The following is a 22,188-nucleotide window of genomic DNA, read 5'->3' as shown; positions in this document are numbered from 1 at the left end:
TTTGTGCACTGGGCCTCTACAATAAATCAAAAAGAAGGTACATTACCCTGGTTGGGTGGCTCAGTTGGTTGGAGTATCATACTATATACCAAAAAGATTTTGGGTTTGATCCCTGGTTGCGGTGCAGAGGAAGCATCTGATCGCTCTTTTTCTCTCACATTGATGTTTCTCTCTCTCTCTCTCTCTCTCAAAAAAAAAAAAAAATCAAACTAACGCATCCTTGGGTGAGGATTTAAAAAAAAAAAAAGGAAGAAAATACATCTATAATACCACAGCCCAGAGATAACTCTAAGACTTTGTATATGATCTTTTTATACAGATTAGGATACATGCGTGGTTTTGCAGTTTTTCTCTGTTATTTAAGTAGACTTTCAAAACATCAGGGCAACCTGCTTGGGTCCCCTCCCTGTAGCAGGGAGCTTTTCTGTAATAAAACTGCTTTCACTAAAAAAATACACACACACCAAAAAAACCCACATGTCATATTTAATTGTTTCATAGTATTGTCTGAATGACTTATTACTGGTCCGCTGTGTTGGACTTTAGCTGGCTTCCAATTCATTATATTAAGTACTTCTTAACTTTAGTACACCTTAAATATTCTTCACTATAATAAATACTTCCCGGGGGAGGGCAGTTAATGGGGGGATAAGGACACATATATAATACCTTAACCAATAAAGAAATTAAAGATAAAAAAAAAGTAAAGAACCAAAATAAATAAATAAATACTTCCTTTTATTCCTTTAACAATTTTTGATAAAAATATATTGATCTTTCTTTAGGAATCTACCTTTGTTGTCATATTTAGGCATTCAAAGAATATGTAACTATTTGCTTATTTTATTTCTCTTATGGTTTTTAACATTAAAAATTTCAATCTATCTTTAGTTTATTAAGGTATGTACTGTATGTTGTTTGAATGTCATTTTAGAGTATTTTTTTAAGCCTACAGTTTATGTCAAGAATTTTGTCAGCGCCCAGATGGCGTGGCTAAGTGGTTGAGTGTCACCTATGAACCAGAAGGTCATGGTTTGATTCCTGGTCAGGGCACATGCCCAGGTTGTGGGCTCGATCCCCAGTGGGGGGAGTGCAGCAGGCAGCCGATCAATGATTCTCTCTCGTCATTGATGTTTCTGTCTGTCTCTCCTTCTCCCTTCCTCCCTGATATCAATAAAAATATATTAAAATAGCCCTGACCAGTTTGGCTCAGTGGATAGGGCGTCGGCCTGCGGACTCAAGGGTCCCAGGTTCGATTCCGGTCAAGGGCATATACCTTGGTTGCGGGCACATCCCAGGACGGGGTGTGCAGGAGGAGGCTGATCGATGTTTCTCTCTCATCGATGTTTCTAGCTCTCTATCCCTCTCCCTTCCTCTCTGTAAAAATTAATAAAGTATATTTAAATATATATATATATTAAAATAAAAGAATTTTTTAATGATAAACTAGGAGCCCAACGCGTGATTTGAAATTACGCGGCTGCCCACTCCCTCTCCGGCCCTTGAAGCAGCCACAGCCATTGCTGATCAGGCCCTCCCCCAGCGCAGGCACGGAGGCCCCTGCCACCCCGCCCCTCGATGCTCCACGTGCAACCTCCTCCTGTCCAGTCTACCTTTTACGGTGTCCCGGTTAATTAGCATATTTCTCTATTTTATATATATATTTATATATATATATAGAGAGAGAGAGAGAGAGAGAATGCTGAGTCCGTGTACTAGGTTTTACAGTGACTAAAAATTATTAATAATTGATCAAAATTAGTGAATCAACTCTGAGAATATGATTCACTTACTACATATTAACACCCCTCTAGCTTTATGCATTTTTCCCCCAATCTAATTTGCTCAGGAAAATGTTACAGACAAATATCCTGTTTGGAAAGATTCTTTTGTTTAGAGAAGCGAGCATACCCAGTATACTGTTGGCTTGTAAATGTTAAAAAATAAATTACCTAAAATTTTACCAATTTTACAAATATTTTTATTTTGGTCTTTCTAGAATCTGCGTTTGTGGATATCCCAGACAACATGTAAGAAAATACAAAGGTGTAAGTAGCAGGATACCAGTTTCTTCAGAATTCATGGTGCAGATGTTAACAGGGATTTATTTTGCTTTGTAAGTTTATTTTATATACAAAGTAAACATTTTATCTTTTTGGAAAATTATAGTTTGTTGTTTTATTGTTACTATATACTTATCTCAATAGATAAATAATTGGCATATATTTGTGAAAGAATATTTGACCCTGTGATCCCACTTCTAGGAATATATCCCAAGAAAACAGAAACACCAATCAGAAAGGATATATGCACCCATATGTTCATAGCAGCAAAATTCACCATAGCTAAGATCTGGAAACAGCCTAAGTGCCCATCAGTAGATGAATGGATTAGAAAACTGTGGTACATCTACACGATGGAATACTATGCTGCTGTAAAAAAGAAGGAACTCTTACAATTTGCAACGGCATGGATGGAGCTGGAGAGCATTATGCTAAGTGAAGAATAAGCCAGTCAATGAAGGAAAAATACCACATGATCTCACTCATTCATGGATAATAGAGACCATTATAAACTTTTGAACAATAATAGATACAGAGGCAGAGCTGCCTCACACAGATTGTCAAACTGCAGCGGGAAGGCCGGGGAGGGTTGGGGGGCAGGAGGGAGGGGGGTAAGAGATCAACCGAAGGACTTGTATGCATGCATATGAGCATAACCAATGGACATAAGACACTGGGAGGTAGGGGAAGCTGGGGTATTGTCAAGGGCGGGGAAAAAAAAAGGACACATATGTAATACCCTTTGTAATTCTTTAAGCAATAAAAAAAAAAAAAAGAATTCTAATACCATACAAACCAAAAAAAAAAAAAAAATGTCTTTTAATGTTCTGAAGAATTTGCATCCAACTAAAACACTTCATTTTTTTAAATTTAAGAACAGAATGAAAATTAGCAAAACCTAAATATATGCGCAGTTCCTTTTTTCATTACTCTTTTTGCTGTAATTTTCAAATAGCTTTTTTCCCCCAGTGAATATCTTTTTCCATTCTAGAAATTTTAACTCTTAAAAAACATTTTAAAGCCTCTTTGATCACAAATAATGTATTATTAGTTTCTAATATTGATGCTCAGCCTTAATGCCTTAGATACTAGTATTTTACTTGGTAATTCTCTTATTACACATATCTTACTATATTTTTTATTATATTCAGTTGGTACTTTAACTGAATATAATATTCAGTTATTCAATTAGTAGATTATAAACCTCATGAATGAGGCAGAATTTATGATCTTTGGGCCAAATCTGGACTGCTGCCTGCTTCAAAAAAAATTTTGTGTGTGTGTATGTTATTTATGGCTGCTTTTGTGCTATAGTGACAGAATTGAGTAGAGACTGTATGGGCCACAAGCCAAAAATATTCATTATTTAGTCCTTTAAGAAAAAGTTAACCCCTGGGTTAGACCTTTAATATTGTCCCATTATACTCACACACACTTTTTTCCTGATATATTGCTAATATTTGCAACATACATCACGTACACTTCTAAATGACTACCAAAATACAAAGAAGTAACTACTTAGGATATTGCAAGCCACAGTAGTTATAGATTCTCATTAAAAACCGTGGGAGCCCTAGCCATAGTTTGACTCAGTGGATAAGAGCGTTGGCCTGGGGACTGAAGGGTCCCAGGTTTGATTACAGTCAAGGGCATGTACCTTGGTTGCAGGCTCCTCCCCAGCCCAGGCCCTGGTCAGGGTGCATGCAGGAGGCAACCAATCGATGTGTTTCTCTCACATTGATGTTTCTCTCTGTCTTCCCCTCTGTCTTCCACTCTCTCTGAAAATCAATGGAAAAAATATCCTCGGGTGAGGATTAAAAATATTTTTAAAAACTGTGGGAGTTAACAGAATAATTTAACCATAAAGTGTTCTGAACATTATTCTAAGATATATAATTTACTATGTTCTGACTTGCTTTGAAAGTGTAAAATGCTTTGAGGTTGCCTGGCTTATTTTTATATCTGTAGATATAATATCTTTAGAGAAGAAATGTACATCTATAAAAAATTCTTTTCCATTAATTGGCTTTCAGATACAATTGAAAGGAATTCAAAGATTTAAAAATATGTATTTAAGGAGAGTATAATGCTAAGCAATGTGCTAATCTGACCAATTATTTTCCTCAATAAAGATAGTTTTTCATTGTATTTTGTTCAAGTATATAGAATTAATTTAAAAATAATTATATTTTATTTATTTAATTTTATAGTTATAATGGAGAATGGGATCTAGCTGAAAAAGCATTGGATGATATTATTTACAGAGCCCAGTTAGAATTATATCCAGAGCCATTGCTGGTAAGTGCCTCATTTATTTATGCAATTTTTTAAATTTAAAAATCCTCAAATTAGAACTATAAATTGAAGAGTAGCCATTCATATGTCATTAATACTCAGTGATTCATGTTCCTGTTATACTAGGAAGATTTTTTATTTGAAAAGGTACACATATAATAAAATTTGACCATTTCATTTGGCTAACTTCTTGGATACCTGATAAATAGTCTTTTTTAACTTATAAGAATATTCTCCTTAACATGCTAGAACTACACTTATTAGTTAGCATTAGGTATTTGGAAATATAATTTAATCTTTTGAAATTTCATCATTTACATATCATATTTAACTATAAGTTTTCTTCTGAGCTCTTACTCTTTATTCCAGAGGATTTATATATTATCTTATAGGAAATATCTTAGTGAAAGTATTCTTTTTAAAAACGTGTTAAAATTTAACATCTTGTTTTATCTAAGGTGTAATAATACATTTTTATTTTTTAATACCAATCTTAAACTATATGTTTCCTTCTTAGGTTGCTAATGCAATAAAGGCTTCGTTGCCTCATGGTGCCATGAAATCTAGTAAGGAGGGTACAAGGTGTATTCAAGTTGAAATCACACCAACTTCCTCTAGAATATCAAGAAATGCAGTAACCAGCATGTCAATAAGAGGTCATCGGTGGAAAAGACATGGTAAGAAATAAAAAACTCTACACATTAGAGGATTGTTGAGTCTATCACATTTTTCTCTGTAGTGTAACTCCTGGCTTTAGTAAACAGTATCATAGTGGCATGGAAGAAAGAGTTATTGGGTCACTTTTAATTTCTAATTTATTGTCCATGAGTGACAGGCAATAAGGAAAATAGAGCCCCTTATGTTACATTCATGAATGAAAATTTATTTAAATATTGTATTGGTTTTAAAATTATATTTCCATAGAGAGAAAAGTAGAAAAATACATTTAAAAATTATTCATACATTTTGAGTTTCTATTCACAATTACTTGCAAATATTTCTTAATGTTTCTGATTTCTCAACTTTCTAGCAGGTACACTTGCATATTGAAGTAGAACGACTAACATTTTCTTCTGGATTTCCTGTAAAGGATGCCATAGTATTGATGCAACTATAGACATTTCTGTTTTCTGGAAGTTAATTTTCTTCAAAGATTATCTGTTTAATATTCCTCCTTGACCGTTTCATTTTATTATTTGAAAATTCTATTGGAAGTTCATTTTATTCACCATGGCCTTCTCAATGCTTTCTATTTCTCTTATCTTATAATTAATTATTTCTTATTTAATTTCTTATTCTTTTTATAACTCCCCTTGTACCTAGTTATTGTAGTGGCAAATATCTGTGTAAATATCAGTGTCACCTTTCTCAGAAGGTAATAATAGAGTGGGAGGCAAGAAGCCACTTCTTTGCCCTAAGCAAACATTGATTAGGAGTAAAGCAAAATCAGTTCTCTATTTCCTTCTTCCTATAAATTGATAAAAATGTTAGCTCCTTTTGGTGTATTTAGTTATATTTGTCTCTAGGGTCTCTCTAGAGAAATGCAAATGTGAGAAGAATGAGATTATTTATGGTGAAATAGAAAGTTGATGATGAGAAAAGTTGTCATTGTTCTTTCTCAGGAAAACTAGGAGATGGTATGTCAAATAAAGAATAATGATGAAAACTTCCAGCTTAATCAATGATCGCTATGAATCTTTTTCTCTTTAAAAGTAGTGTGACAGTTCTTGAAGGTCCTTTAGGAAGGCATTAAAACGATGGTAATGTTTGCCATTAGCAAGGCAAATCGTTACTATTTAAAACAAACAGATACTTCAATTTCTTCAGTGAAAATTATGTTACTGAATGGAACTAGATTATAGGTATAAAGTCATTTAATTAGATATGGTAGTACCTTAGAGATCAGTGTTTTGTTTGGGCATAAATAGGTGAATATAGGCACAGATGCAATGAACCAGATCATATGGGTCATTGTGGACATAATGGCTCCCAAAATACCACTTTAGGAAATGTAAGAATGAATTTTAATTCCTTTGTTTACTTTCCTTTCTTGCTATTTAAGTGGGCATATTGGGAATTAGGAAGAAAAATATGGGTCCTTCAGTTAAAAATGTAAAATATTTAAGCTCAATTGTATTTGTGTGTGTGTGTATGAGAGAAAGAGAAGGTGTGTGGATGTGTCCATGCATGCACTTAACAGAATAAGATGTGCACACTGCAATAAAATAGAAGGCATTTTTCCAGAAATAATTTTAAAGGAATAAATTACCAAAACAAGAGAAAAGACTGCTTGAGATATATTGTATCTATTAGGTACTTACATATTTTCCAGATTACATTTTGGCCTCCACTTCGGTAGTTGGCACTTAGGGCTACAGCTTCATTAAAATAACCTTCCTTATCATCTATTCCCTTATACTTATTCAACCTTCACAACTCTAACACTCCTGTTTATGGTAACAAAAAAGTCACAGATGAGGATTTAGTAAGAGAAAGAACTATAAAAAGAAGTCAGCTGAATGGGGCAGATATAGAATATAGCTCAGTCTTGTTTTCCACTTCTGTAGTGTGAGTTCCCTTTATCTAATGGACTCTAAAGTATTCCTAGTCTAAGGTCCTTATTTATCTCTACAGGTAGGTTGCATTCTCCTGTTTTTTAGTGTAGCCTTGGCTTTCCTTTTTACGGCAATATTTTTCATTGTTACCTTGTTTTGCTGAATTAAAAATTTTTCTGTTTTCCATTTTTGTAGTCCTGATTCCTGCTTGAACACCTTATTATTCTGGGCTCTTTAGCTGACACTGGCTTCTTTTTTTTTTTAAATTTTTAAAAAATATATATTTTATTGATTTTTTACAGAGAGGAAGAGAGAGAGATTGAGTTAGAAACATCGATGAGAGAGAAGCATCGATCAGCTGCCTCCTGCACACCTCCTACTGGGGATGTGCCTGCAACCAAGGTACATGCCCTTGACTGGAATCGAACCTGGGACCCTTCAGTCCCTAGGCTGATGCTCTCTCCAGTGAGCCAAACCGGCTAGGGCTGACACTGGCTTCTTATAGGGACGATAAAATATCTTTTCTCTAGTTCTTACATATATTAATAATTCTCAAGTTATAAATGGATACTTAAATTTATGTATGTATAAATTATATATATTATATTACATTCATATATAAATTACATATATGAATTACAATAAAATTTGATTTATTTATACATTATTTTTTGCAGAAACAATGCTAAAGGGCTTGTAAATTCCAGAGTGACCCACATAAGCCTTTTCATCCCTTAATGTTTCTGAAGCAGAGTACTACAGACTGTAGGTTTAGTTTATGACTGTGTGAAAACACATTTAGAGTTTATTTGATGGAACTCTAATGCATTTTGTATTTCACTTATATCCATACTACTCCCTTACCACACCAAACCTCCCAGGTAGAGGGATATCTTCCCAGACTCTGAACTATATCACACAGTAGGGACATGGAATATCCAACTGTAAGCCTACGAGATTAGGATTGGGGGAGAAGAAGGGAGGAGAAGCATGAACTTTAAGGAAGAGTCTCTTTCTCCTTGCCTCTTTCTTTGTTACTACTGGGGAAGAAGAAAGCAGTTGGCTCCTTTAATCCCCTTTCCTTGAGTTTCTTCCCCCTTTTTAATCTTTTTTTCTTTTATTTATTTTTTTAATTGAGATATAATTGATATGTAAAATTATATTAGTTCCAGGTTTACAACATGATTCAATATTTGTATATATGCGAAATGGTCACCACAACATACCGAATGAACATTCATTCCCGCACATAGTTACACATGTTTTTTTCTTGTGATGAGAATTTTCAGATCTACTCTTGTAGCAACTTTCAAATATAAAATACAGTTTTATTAATATAGCCGCCATGCTGTACAAGTGCATTACATCCCTAGGACTTTCTTTATATATATACTAGAGACCCAGTGCATGAAAATTCGTGCACTCAGGGGGTTCCTCAGCCCGGCCTGCACCCTCTCGCAGTCTGGGACCCCTTGGAGGATGTCCACCTGCCTGCTTAGTCCCGCTCCCCAGAGGACTGGGCCTAAGCTGGCAGTCAGACATCCCTCTGGCAGCCCAGGAGCCTGCTTGTGGCTGAGCAGAGCTCCATCTGTTGGAGCACACTGACCACCAGGGGGCAGCTCCTGCATTGAGTGTCTGCCCCCTGGTGGTCAGTGTGCATCATAGCGATTGGTCATTCTGCTGTTAGGGTCAATTTGCATATTACCCTTTTATTTATATAGGATATATATATGTTTGTACCTATTCACCAGTGGACCACTTTCACCCATACCCCCCAGTGCTCCCCAACCACCAATCTGTTTACTGTATCTATGAATTTGGTTTTTTCTTTGTTTAGATTTCACATATAAGTAAGATCATATGGGAGTTATCTTTCTGTGTTTGACACCTTATTTCACTTGGCATAATTCCCTCAAGGTATATCCATGTTGTCATATAGGATTTCCTTCTTTTTTATGGCTGAATAATATGCCATTGTAAATGTACCACTTTTTTCTTTTTAAAAAAATTGAAAGGATCTGGTTTATTATTTCTTTTTATTATTGATACCTACCTGTTTGCATAAATGAGATATACAAGTTGAATCTCTCCTATTTTCATGATAAGTGGGGATTATTTGAGAAAACAAGTATTAAAATAACATTCTAAAAAATCCTGATTTAATGGTAACATAAATGTCAGATAATGGAATACTGTACTTCAGGACTATAGAAACTACATTTATTTTGTAAATATGATTTTATGACTTTATGAGAAAATCATTTAGTGGAAACAAAGTTGCTAATAGTTATAAAAGCATTTTGAAAAATGCAGAAATGATCATTTTAAACCCCTAAGTAGCAAACTTTAAAGAATTGACGATTAGAATTTTACATCTGCAATTAGAAATGTATAAAGCTTATGTTTTTAACTTAAAAGTTGTCTATACTTATTAATAAAATTTAGGAAAACTAGCAGTTTTAAAAAGGTTTAAATATTTTAGTATAATTTTGAGAAGCCCCATTATTATCAGATTCTAAAATGCTATTTGAGGAACAAATTTTCCTTTCCCAATATAGATGATAAAACATTTAGACAAAAAATAAGCATTTCCTTCTGGCCAAAGATAGCATTGCATGAATTTTAACTGGCATTCTTGATATGGAACTTTATACTCATGAAGGAAAAAATAAAATATTAGGAAATATTAGATGACTAAAAGAAAAGGGACCTATTGACCAAAGAGCTAAAATATCATGGTGGTACAATTTCTGCATATGAACATTAGGTTTAAAGAGGAAAGAATTCTGGCTTAGCCAACTTTAGAAGAAAACAAAAAACTCTTAGGCTATGTCTAGGTAAAAGTAAAGTAATTGTCTATACAGATAAGTAAAATATTTTATAGATATTGGTCTTAGGCAAACACACTCGTTTGTAAATTATTGATTTATATTTTTTACTAAGGAGGTCATATGTAATTCTTGCTGTCGTTTATGAAGTTATTTATTGTTACTTATTATTGAGCACTACACCATCCTCCCAATCCCCCTATTAGGAGCATTTGTTGCACACTGCACACAGAGGATGAAATAAGCTTTTATAGATAGTTTTACAATAGATGTTGCTTACCTGTTTTTGGTCTGTCTGGTTATGAGGATCTTTAGTCATCACGAAGGATTCACCTGGTCTAGCAGCATCCATGTTGCAATTCTTGAAGGGATCTTTTTTTTTTTTTTAAACTTGAGACTTAATAAAGATGACAAAAGTTATTAAGAGTGACTGAATCTACCTCAGGAAGGAGAATTGTATCATTTACTATATATGCAACAAAAACTGAAGACTTGACTCTTGCACTGGCCTGTGTGACTCAGTTGGTTGGAACGTCGTCCCATACACCAAAAGGTTGCAGGTTTGATTCTAGTTCAGGGCATATACCCAGGTTGTGAGTTCTATCCCTGGTCGGGGCATGTGCGAGAGGCAATTGATAGATGTTTTTCTATCACATCGATGTCTCTCTCTCTCTCTCTCTCTCTTCCCCATCCCTCTTCCTTCCTTTCTCTAAGATCAATAAAAAATAAAAACTAAAAAAAAGACTTGACTCTTCTTTATTAAGGAAACTGGTATAGCTCCTAACCAATGTGTCTATAAACAAATCATTTAGATGGCATTTTTCTGTGTACTGCTCCTTTCGTATTTGGAAAGTCTACCTTTGGCTTCAAGAGCCAGATTTCTTAGTCTTTGTGTACTTGCTCATAGTGTAGTCCTTTAACTGCCAGGACCTAATTCTGTGTTTCTATGGCAGATTCACTTCCCTTTAACATGCCTTGCAAATTATTGGCCCAGGCTGTGAATTGTTATGGTGTTGTTCTTTCTAACCTAAGACACACTTCATCCTCATTATTTTGCATTACACAAATGTGACTTCTCCTGTTTAAAAAATGCCAATAAAGTATCCAAATAGTTTATCTGTGTACCTGTCGATGTCTGCCCTTTGTAATCTGAAAGATATCTAAGCTCTGTACTATGTCACAGGTAGCCCTAGTGATATGTCTTACCTACCACTGCTTTGACCTCATTTGTAGACTACTGTCACCCTTCCTTCTAACCCAGTGATTCCCAAAGTGGGCGCTACCGCCCCCTGGTAGGCGCTGCAGCGATCCAGGGGGGCGGTGATGGCCACAGGTGCATTTGGGGGCGATGAGTAACTGCTATTAAAATTTTTTTTAAAATTTCCAGGGGCTGAGTAATATTTTTTGTGGAAAGGGGGCGGTAGGCCAAATAAGTTTGGGAACCACTGTTCTAACCCTTCAAAATACTAAGCCATTTCTGCCTTAGGGGTATTTTATTAGCCATTTGGGATATTTGAGCTGAAATTTAAATGATGAAAAAGTGCCATATTGCACACTTCCTTTATATTGTTTTATGTATCATCATTCAGATATCAACTCAAATATCCCTTCCTCAAAGAGAGTTTCCCAGGTCACCCATCTAAAGTAGACTTTCTCCCCTAGCACTCTGCTTACTCTCCCATTATTCTCATTTTCTTTATTGCTATGCTACTTCCATTATCTAAAATAGTCTTGTTTACTTAATTCCCACTCTACGGTGTAAATTCTGTGAAGGCAGTGTCTTTATCTGGTTGACCATTGTGTCCCCAGAGGCTAAAACAATGTTTGGCACATAGTAGGTGCTCAATAAGTAGTAGCTGAATGCATGAATGAGTGAATGAATGATAAATTTGTAATATAGACAGCAATTTATTCCTTCTTTTCTCATTGTATTGAAAAACATTATAACAACATGATAGTAAACTGGGTAGAAGGGTATTCACTTATAATTCCAGTATTTAAAGAGTTATACTTTTAATTTTTTTCATATGTGTATATATTTTTCATAATTGTGCTCTTTTAAAATTTAAAAATATTATCTTTAAAAAATTTGCTTTTGCTTAGTTAACAAAAAATTTTCCCAAGTCTTCCTAATAGCTCCACTTATTTTAATGGCTACATAATACCACAAAGAGTTGATATTCCATCATTTACTTAACTATTCCCTTAATTTGTTAAATGATTTGTTTCTAATTTTTTGCTATTATAGATAACACTGCAATGAATAACTTAATGAATATAAATAGCATTTTATTCCATTGAATAAGATAAATTATAAACTTAAACTGATTGGACTAAGGGTTATCAAGTTGTTTAGATATTTTATGACACTTTAAATATTTATATCCTGTAAATTATAAATAAATGTATATGAATTTCTTTTAGGTTTACTCTAAAATACTTTAATTAATGTCAAAATTGTACGATGTAGACAGTTAAGTTGGGGATTAATTTTTTTAAGCTTCAGCTTATTTTATTTGTTTTTGCTGATAAATTTTGTAAGTGCCTTTGGTTATAACCAGATTACTTTAGATTCATAAAGCAGTCTGAGTACAAAGCTGTGTGAATTCTATGAAGAAATATATTGTTCCTTAATTTAAATGATTACTTTTAGTAAATAGGGAAGCCTTTAAAATATAAAAGCTAAAGTTGGGATAAAGAGTTTCATGAGTTATATAATGAAGTTGATATTTGGGATTATAACATTACACGGGAGAAATCACAGCTTTTCGTGATCAGTTTTAATAATGTTTGCAATTTGTTTCACCTTTCCCCCCCTCAAAGCCAGAAGAAATTTTGTAGGGAGAAATTATTTGAGTGCCTTTGAGATCCAATTTGGAAATGTCCACTAAAAGTATTCTTTAACTCTCCTCATTTCTGTATATGGAGAGAAGGTTACTTATTTATAGAGAGTATACAAATAAAATATTCTCTGAGAAGTTTCTCTTTGGACCTTTTTTGAACTTTTCGAATTATTTGAAGTCAAATGTAAGTATTGCTTTTATAGTTATAGAACAGTCATGACACCTTTTGCATAGATTTTTAAGTTCTGGGCTTTTAAACAGATTCTGTTTTCTTATGCATTTATATTCCGTTAAAACATATCTATAATTTTCTTAAAGAAAGGATTAACTGCCTCTTTTTTAGGTATGTATGTTATCCTATGGATGACATAATAAATGAACTCTAGATTTTTAAAAATCTTTTTTCCCCCTCCAGGTTTTTTGTTTGTTTTGTTTTTGTTTAAAGATTTACATATAGTATTACATATGTCTCCTTTCTCCCCATTGACCTCTCCCCGGCCATCACCACCTCCTACCCCTCAGCACATGCCCTCACCCCCCTATTATCTGTGCATTTTACTAAACTTAGATTTAGAGATGGCGACTTCACTTTTCCAAAGCAAACAGCCTTTGCCTTTCTCTGTCAGCTAAAAAATTCTTACTAATATCAGCTATATATTATTTTTCCTTTTCCAAATTTAAGTAACACATTCCTAGCCTACTTTTCTCATCTCTTCTGCATGTTTTATTTATTCTAATAATTTTACCTTATAACAGGAAATTTTTTCAGTCCATCAAACAAATATTTATTGGGCACCTACTATATGCAAACTACTTTCCCGGGTGCTGAGTATATATAGCACTGACCAGGCAAAAATCCTTGCCCTCATAGAACTTACATCTAGTAGACAAGATAAATAATTATAAGTTAGAGAGTGATAAAGTGCTAAGAAGTAGGGAGAAGGGTATATGAAATATGGGGAATATTGATGGGATGGTCAAGCAAGGAGCATTCCAGGCTTAGGGAACAGTAAGACCAGTAAGAAGGTGTGTGTAGGGAGATTGGGTCACAAAGCTTTGTAGAAGATCTTGGAAAAATAATGGAGAGCAATATCATGTAACAAATGTTTATTGGAATTGCGTAATTATCTTTATTCTGTAATTTTCCTGAGAATTATATTTCTGTTGATTCTGGCTCTTTACAGTTTTCTGCTTTTCTTTTTATGAATTTACTAAGCAGTTAAAATTTTTCCATTTTTACCAGATAATATCCATATATTAATTAAAGATTTGTGCTTGTGAAAAATCTTATGTTTTCTTCTTGCCACCTAATTTCATGTTTTAAAACTTTTAATATTATGCTTCTTGGGCTGCAGAACTTCACCACTATCACAGGAAATGTGATTAGCAATCCAGTTGCCTAGTGCTGCTTTATATTATTATTCTTGTCATTTTATAGTTTTGCTTGCAGAATTCTAAATTTTCACCACAGTTGCTTCCTATGAAATGACTAGGAATCTAGCAAATAACTTAAACTTGAAGGATGTCAGAGAACATTTAACTCGATTTAATTTTAATAAATTGAAGAGTTAGAATTTATAGTATTTGAGGTCAAAAGATTTTGCTGTTTAGCTCCCCACCAAATAGTTTTGTGGCTCTTTCTGAACTTCAGTTTTCTTGTCTGCAAATGGGAGTTTGAAGTAAATTGCCTACTTCAGAGGCTCACTAGAACACATTGTTTTGAGGATATAATTGAATAATATTATGTGAACACTCTCAAAAAATGATTTAGTGCCATTCGATGCAAATAGTAGTATTTTCTATTCTGTTAGGCCACCTATACTTATTTTTAAAAATTTTGTTGTGTTAATATGTATTGTCTTTGTTATGTCTGGATAATTTCCATAGTTTATGATTTTTTGGATTGATGGTCCCTTTAATAGATCTGTGAAACTGCTTCTACAGTGTAAATAGACAAGTCTTGGCTGTCTCCCAAAAGTGTCGTTGTGATTTTACTCTCAGTTGTAGGGTCCTCTGGCATTTACCTCACTAAGATTTTACTTGCCCTGACTTGAACACAGCTGTTAGTAATGGGGGATAGGCTTGGTTGGAACTTTCTATTCTCATTAAACCTGTGTTGTAGGGACACCCAGAAGCTGCAGTATGATGCTACCTTACTAACATGCTTTGGTCTGTTCAGGAAATAAAAATTTCATTTAGAGAACCTTCAGTCAAATTTTTCTGAGGCACTAGGTAAATGGGAAATCATACCAGCACACTGGCTAGCCAGCCCAGGGCAACATGAAGGTTTGAGGCCCTCCAGAAGTGCATATTGTGCTGGGTATGGGCTACTCAGGGCATCCATAACAACTTTTAATTTTTCAAAATTTGAAAGCTCAGAATAGAACTGTGGTTTCCAAACTTTGCTGCACATTAGTTACCTGGGAGCTTTTAAAAATCCCAGTGCCCAGATCATAGCTTATACTAATTAAATAAGAATGTCTCATGTGAGAGCCAGGCATCAGTAGTTCTTCAAGATGCCCAGCTGATACCAATGCGCCATAAAGGTCAGGATCCAAAGTTTAGGAATATGTGGCTCTGGCCTCCATTTTTTTACTACCTGTTACTGTTTCACATGCTTTAGCACCATCAGTGGGAACAATTATGATCTTATCATGAAAAGCATTTGAAAGTAATATGTAATGTCTCTCAAGCAGATTTGTGGTCTACATTTTTTTTAAGAGTATAAAATGTTTTACATAGTTTTATGTTGTTTTGAACTTTAATTTTCATTACTGGCCCATGGTAGACATAGGCTACTTTTTTTTCTATTTCTTAGAGATATTTCCTTGACTACTTTAAATAAAATCATGCCTTTGCGATTTAAGACAAAAAGAATAAAATGTCTACAAGTATAAACTAGTTAGGAGGTTCATTTCTTTGTTTTGATTGCAATGGCCATTTTCAAGAATAAAGGACCAACACACAATTTGTTTTTCCAAATCCATTTTTACTTTTTTTCAGCTTAGTAATGAACTGTTACAAGATGGCCTAAATTTGTGGAATGTTATATCACAGCTGCATTAATATTTACTAATATAAAAGATGATTGGTATGTGAGACAAAAACTATACCTGTAGTGTTATTAACCATGATATCATAAGTGAATGAGCATTTTTCCAATATTGTGATTTATGAAGTCAGCTTTAATGTAATCTAATAAAAAATAGAATTTTAAGTGTACAAAAAGGAATTCCTAAGTGGCTTGGTTTCTTTTGTTGACAAAAGCTAGAGTTTTGGCTGTATATCCTTGAATATTTGCCCAAGGCTTTATAAATAGGTTCAAGTGGTCATACTCTTATCTTAAAACAATAGAAATCCCGTTTTATTTATAAAAAATTTCTGTTTCATAGTCCATGTCAAATATGTGTGTGAAAAAATGCAGAACATGTATTGATGCTTTGTGAGTTTCTTCATTGTCATTTAAAACAATATGAACTTATTGTCTCCAGTGCCATCAGTATTGTAAATTATGGAAATTTCTGCAGTGCAAATATTTGACTTGATTTGTAACATTCAGTTGTCCAGTTTTTGTTTTGGATCTTTTGTTTTTCTTGTTTTGCATTTTTATTTTGTTTTGTTTTCAGCCATCATTTTGTCTTATCATCTTCAATTCTAGAGCAACCTGACAACAATAATGATACTACTGAATTGGGCATCCTTGTCATTCCTGAGATTAGTGTCACAAATGTGGCCGGAGAGAGAACCGGGAATGGGGAAAAAGGCAGAACACTAGGAGAGATTGATGCTCAGCATATACAGGGTGTGCAGGAAACAGCCACAGATCCTAGAACTGAAAGCAAAGGCTTGCCAGAGATCAGGAGGCAAAAATCTGTAAGAAAACTGATGGAGGATGGAATAAACTCACCTGGCAGAGTGCAGTTTTAGCACAGCACTTTATAGCTGCACTCCAAGGTATCTCATGGAAAAGGGCCACTGCTGCATGTTTTAAGCAACAGTTGTACAGTCACAACAATTTTGCATGTCATCTAATAATCAAAATGCATGAATTATGCACCATAATTTCTCAATGACTCTTAATGCTCTTTGGAATGGTTATACCTATATATTCTCTGAGTTAAATTGTTATGAAAACTGAGGCAGAAAATTGCTTCCAAAATAATTTTCTGCTTATGTTTCGAGATCAGAGTTATTTATTTCATTGTATTTTTTGCCATCGTTGATATGAAGGTTAATATATATATACATATATATACATATATATATATATGTATATATATATGTAGAATTTTAACAAGTTTGAGCTTGTGATACTTATAGTCTATATTTTTATCTTTATAAAATAACCTACAATATAGTATACAATCTTTAATGTTTTTTTGAAAATATTTTAATACATTTTTTTTAAAGTTCTTTGGTAAGAACTTTGATTTTTCTACTGCTTTGTTACTGTAGGAGAGCTTGCCCCTAGCTTTACTGTGTGGTATTTTTCCTAATTGTTTCTGATTCTTTGCATGGATAGTAAGAAAATTCTTTCTAAAAACACAGTGGGGTGTGGTCTATGGCATGCTCTTTGTTTAATACACTCTAAATTAGTGTTATTTAATTACAATGAACTATTTTTGGCATTTTATAGAATGTTTTGATTTATTCTTTGATTTTGGTCTATAATCTTTTGCTTTACCTAGTTATGCTAAAGTTTAATTATTTAAAGTAATTGATTTGGTATTAATCATGAAAAAAGAATTATTGAAAATGCTTGATGTTAATTAATCTTTGTTATGTCTTTGTTTAGGAAATACAGAATTAACAGATCAAGAAGAACTGATGGATATATCTGAAGTTGACGAGGGATTTTATTCCAGGGCTGCATCTAGTACCAGCCAGTCAGGCTTGTTAAACAATAGTCATAATTCTAGTATCAAGACAAGTGTAGGAAAGACTCAGAGACGGTCAGGAGGAAACAAAACTGGAGGAAAAGAAAAAGAAACCACAGGGGAGTCATGCAAAGATCACTTTGCTCGAAAACAAACTCAGAGAGCCCAAAGTGAGAATCTTGAGCTTCTCTCTTTGAAGAGACTTACGTTAACAACCAGCCAGTCCCTGCCTAAACCTAACAGCCATGGTTTGGCTAAGACTGCTGCGACTGTATTTAGTAAATCCTTTGAGCAAGTCAGTGGTGTCACAGTCCCACATAACCCATCAGCTGTTGTTGGCTGTGGGACAGGGACAGATGCCAACAGGTTTTCCGCTTGTAGTCTCCAAGAAGAAAAGCTTATTTACGTTTCTGAAAGGACTGAACTTCCAATGAAGCACCAATCGGGTCAGCAGAGACCTCCTAGTATTAGCATTACGTTGTCCACAGATTAATTTGTAAGAGTTTTCTCATGTGACCAATGAGTCTGGAATTATGGCTTTGCTTCTTTATGAAAGTGCCAGGGTCTTTCATCCCTGCTCCTGACAGAGCCCCGATGTCTTAAGTTCTGAAGGCTTTATGAAGGGAATAATGTCTAGGTTGCAGTAAAGTTGAAATATGGTTTTGTTATTTCTTGGCTGTGTGTTTTTTCCTCCTGTTTGTTTCTGTTGCCCTAAGATTGTCACTATGACAATACATTTTGGCAGGTGGTCTGATCAGATTGGTTACGTCTCATGTGAGGATGTGAGTTGTTTTCCCCCTAATAACTCCTATTTTGGTAGATGTAAGTTTGGCCTTCAGAATAAAAGGAAATCTCCATGTATGGGAACTTTTTTTAAAGGATGAAACAGAGGTGCAACTCCGGGAATTCTACATCTGGTTGTTCAGCAAGTCAGTTTGGAAAAATGAGCATGTGAAAAAACAAAAATGATGTGAAAAGTGCCTGATAAGAATGTTTGTAACCAGACCATCTTTAAGATTAGTAGAAGAATTTATATAAAGCACTGGAGAGTGCTTGGTGGCTTAGTACATAGACTATTATATGATTCCAGTGGATGGACAGAGGAATTTACATTGTTATCTTTGGAACATTTGTATGTCAAAAATCATGTTGCTAGCAGATGTGTTTTGAAGTGTTCTATCTGGGCTGAGCAGGTGCAAATCCCTTTCAGTTTCTAAGATAGGCCATAGGCTGACTTACCATGCCGCTTGACTTCGAAAATCCTAGTTAGTTAGGATTCCTATAATACAAAGCATACATCATTGAAGGCGGCCTGGAAATTGTGTAAATCTTGCAACACAGCTCTCAAGATGCCAGTGTCAGCCATATTGTTTGTCTGCAAATGAAGGAAATCAGGTAAATTTTTATCTGTAAAATATGAAAAAATTAAGATAGGACATTTATTAACTAATTTAGGGTTATTTATGTTTGTATTCTTAAACTTAAAGTTATAAAATATGAATAAAATTACATGTGTTTTTTATTTTATGAACAGGCCTATTTTTAATGTTTTTGTTATAATAGAAAGAATAATCAATGTAGTTACCCCCAATGAAAAAATAAATATAAAAAATGCAATATGGTGAAAGTTAAGCAAACTTGTGTGTGGCTGTAGAGAGCTGTGTGACTTCTAAATGGACATAAAAGTTTGGTGTTTGCTAGTGATGGTCATTTCAGCTATGGTTGAGGTTGCCCGTGAATCAAGAATAAGTAATAATTCAGAGTAAGAGAGAAAGCAAGGCTAAGGCTGAGAGTAAGCTGACTGGGAAAGAAGGCCTAGAGAGCTATCCGCTTGTTCTCTTTCACTATTAGTACACAGTGGTCTCCTTATTCATGGTCCCTTGCTGTGGTCACACAGAGAAAATACTAGTCTTTTTCTTATACCTGCTTATGCAGAGCTCAAATATGTGAAAAATGTGTGTACTGAGTGCTAACACATTTATGATATAAATGCAGTTCTGACCATAACTGCTTTGGCTATCATTTTAAATCTAATTATTCAAAAAGCATGAACTCATTTTCATTTATTAACTCTGAATAGAATATGGTTTTTAGCATAATTTGATTGTTGTAATCTATTGGTATAACTTGTAGTTAAAAAAAAAAAAAGTAAGGCAACCAGACAGTGGAAGTTACTATAGTATTAATTTAATAGGAATCCTGTGTACAATTTAAAATGTCACTGTGAATTTCCTGCTGTCTTTTTGTAATTCTTTAACAAAGAATTTCCCCGAGGCATAGCTACTAACAGTATTAATAATCTTAAGAACTAATTTAAAAGATCAGCAGTTTAAGCAAGTTAAAATGTTTAGGAAATATTGCAGATGAAGTTTGTGGAGACATTAGTTGGCAAAATGAGAGATGAGATGTTAATGTTCAACTGTTATAATGAAAATTCATTCTGGTATTATTCTAGAGATCATTGCCACTCATGTGGTCTGAGGACTGTAAGTATAGTAGCATTGACATCACCTGGCATCTTGTTAAAAATGCAGCATTTCAGGTCATCCCAGATCTACTGAATCATAATCTGCATTTTAGCGAGAGCCTCGAGTGATTTTTATATACGATAAAGTTTGAGAGGAGAATATCAAGTGCAAACAAATCACTTATCTAACATTTAGAGGTCTCAGTGGTCTCACAACCCTAGATCAAATATGTTAGATACTAGCTCATTATAATCATTGTTTTAATGGTAAATTAATTGTTTAATAGTGTCAATGACAGGACTTTTAAAGTCCTCTCATTCTACATTTTAATGATTCTTATTTATTTTACAATAAAAATGTAACATTTTATATTTTTCTTACTAACCATAAATGGAATCAGAGCTGTAGATGTCTGTAATTTTAAGTGTCAGAGGAGTACCACACTCTTATACAATGCACAACAAATCTGCACGTGTACATTCTTTTGAAAACTCTGAGGGCTTATTCAGTGGGGTGGTCCTGAATTTTTGCTCCAAGTAATTTCCACCAGTTAGTTTTCTGGAGTATATATTAACAGTGAAATTCTTTTACAGTACCTTTGGTACTATTTTAAATAAGGATTATACATTTAAAAATTTTTATAGCTATTATAAATATTGGATAATACTATGATAATGATTGTAATTATCCCTACTATTCTCTTCCACTCATCTTTCCAAATTTGAAAGTAGGGTGGCTTTTGTAGGTCATTTTCTCACGAAGATGCTGATGTGACCATTTGGTCACAGATTTCCTACATATCTAGAATAATATATATTTTTTAATCATGAGAAGGATTCTGCACAAGACTGGAGCCTTACACCCCATCGCTCAGAGGATCTGAGCAGAAATTGTAGCTCCATTCCACATTTTAAATCTCTCACCCTTCAAATACCCAAATACCTGTGGTCTTCTATTGAAACTGAGTTTCCAGCATTTGCCTTTTGGAATCTAAGTGGGGAGAGAAACAAAGAAGACTTTCCCCCCGAGGACCCAGGGCAAGTGAGCACCTGGAGTCCTTTGTACACCACTAGTGAACTTCTTAAGGACCTCTGTAGACTTGCAGAGTAGAAATTTTCAGTCCTTAAATGATGACAAAGTTCATTTTGAGAAAGCAATACTTTATTGCCCTTTTCAATTGTGATGTAACTTCTTAGCAAACATTACTCATTTAAAAACAAAAAATTGAATTAAAGGAAAAAATACTTTTTAAATGAAAATAGGTAAAAAGAATTTCAGTTTTAAGGGATTTTGCCTATTTGGAAGAATGAAAGTGTTAAAATATTTAAATTTAAATTATGGGAAAAATGTACCTTTAGACAATTTTAAATATTTAAACAGGTTTGTTAAAATTTGAGTCTATAGGCACAATAAATGTATAGTTTATTACAGGGATGCACTTCAAGGAAATATGTATGTTAAACAATGTAACTGAAAAATATTTTCTTAAAAGTCTTAAAAAGTAGGAATAATTTGATGGACACTTAAACTAAGCATTGTAGATAGAAATTAATGTATAATAGTGTTTACCCAATCTTTGGATGGAAAAAAAAAACACCTCTCTAATCCTTTAATTAGCATGAATTTATACTTTTAGATTTGTCGCTTAGTAAAATTATACTCAATACTTTGAGTTATTCACATTTATGTTTAGTATTGTTATATTCTTCATCAGAGAACATAAATATGTTGTCTTCTATACTTTGTACCTTGTGCATATCTAAAGAGATTAGCAGTGAACATTTGGAAGAAGTTTTTGTGGTTTTTTTATAGTAGAGTTTTGGAGTATCTACCTGTGTCTTGCTATGAAGTTTCTACTAGTAAATTCAAGATCCTGTTTCACACACTGTTATTTTCTCTTAAATGAAGTTTATTGTGTACCTCTTACCTTTACTTCTAATTATGTAGTGATACTAATATTTTCATACTAAGTATACCTGTTTCTAATTGTATTCCCAGAGTTTACATTCCTAAAGAATAAACTATGATTTTGGATATTTTTATGTGTTCTTGAACTTTTTAACACTATGGAAATAAACTGGAGTTTAGTTTTTTGAAGTTGTGTATATTTGTGTAAATGGTCTTCATATGCAATACTTTATACAGCAGTGTTGACTTTTATTTAAAAAAATTGAAAAAAATATTTTTCCAGATAATTTCACTTATTAAAAAAACGTCATAAAACTTAGTAAAAATCATGATGTGGAAGAAGAAAATAAA

At 33.7% G+C, this 22,188-nt stretch overlaps 1 protein-coding gene across 2 annotated transcripts in view; it reads left to right on the top strand.

Annotated features, from left to right (window-relative positions):
• The window catches only part of HYCC1 (hyccin PI4KA lipid kinase complex subunit 1), a 61,467-nt gene extending 39,504 nt beyond the window's left edge, over positions 1 to 21,963 (top strand). Inside the window, exons 8-12 of one of the 2 annotated variants that reach the window (XM_070424424.1) lie at positions 2,000 to 2,116; positions 4,274 to 4,361; positions 4,876 to 5,035; positions 16,243 to 16,538; positions 17,380 to 17,464. In XM_070424424.1, the coding sequence (XP_070280525.1) occupies positions 2,000 to 2,116; positions 4,274 to 4,361; positions 4,876 to 5,035; positions 16,243 to 16,511 (634 nt within the window). In that variant the 3' untranslated portion in view covers positions 16,512 to 16,538; positions 17,380 to 17,464. Of the gene's footprint in view, positions 1 to 1,999; positions 2,117 to 4,273; positions 4,362 to 4,875; positions 5,036 to 16,242; positions 16,539 to 17,379 lie in introns of both variants that reach the window. The other variant, XM_070424423.1, reaches the window with a different exon arrangement.
• Positions 21,964 to 22,188: the final 225 nt, after the last annotated feature.

This window comes from Myotis yumanensis, unplaced genomic scaffold (genome assembly GCF_028538775.1).
Source record: "Myotis yumanensis isolate MYYU_CA2020_CCGP unplaced genomic scaffold, mMyoYum1.0.hap1 SCAF_9, whole genome shotgun sequence".
NCBI classification, from domain to species: domain Eukaryota; kingdom Metazoa; phylum Chordata; class Mammalia; order Chiroptera; family Vespertilionidae; genus Myotis; species Myotis yumanensis.
The sequence above is the reverse complement of the archived record's forward strand: the minus strand, read 5'-3'. Positions and strand labels throughout refer to the sequence as shown.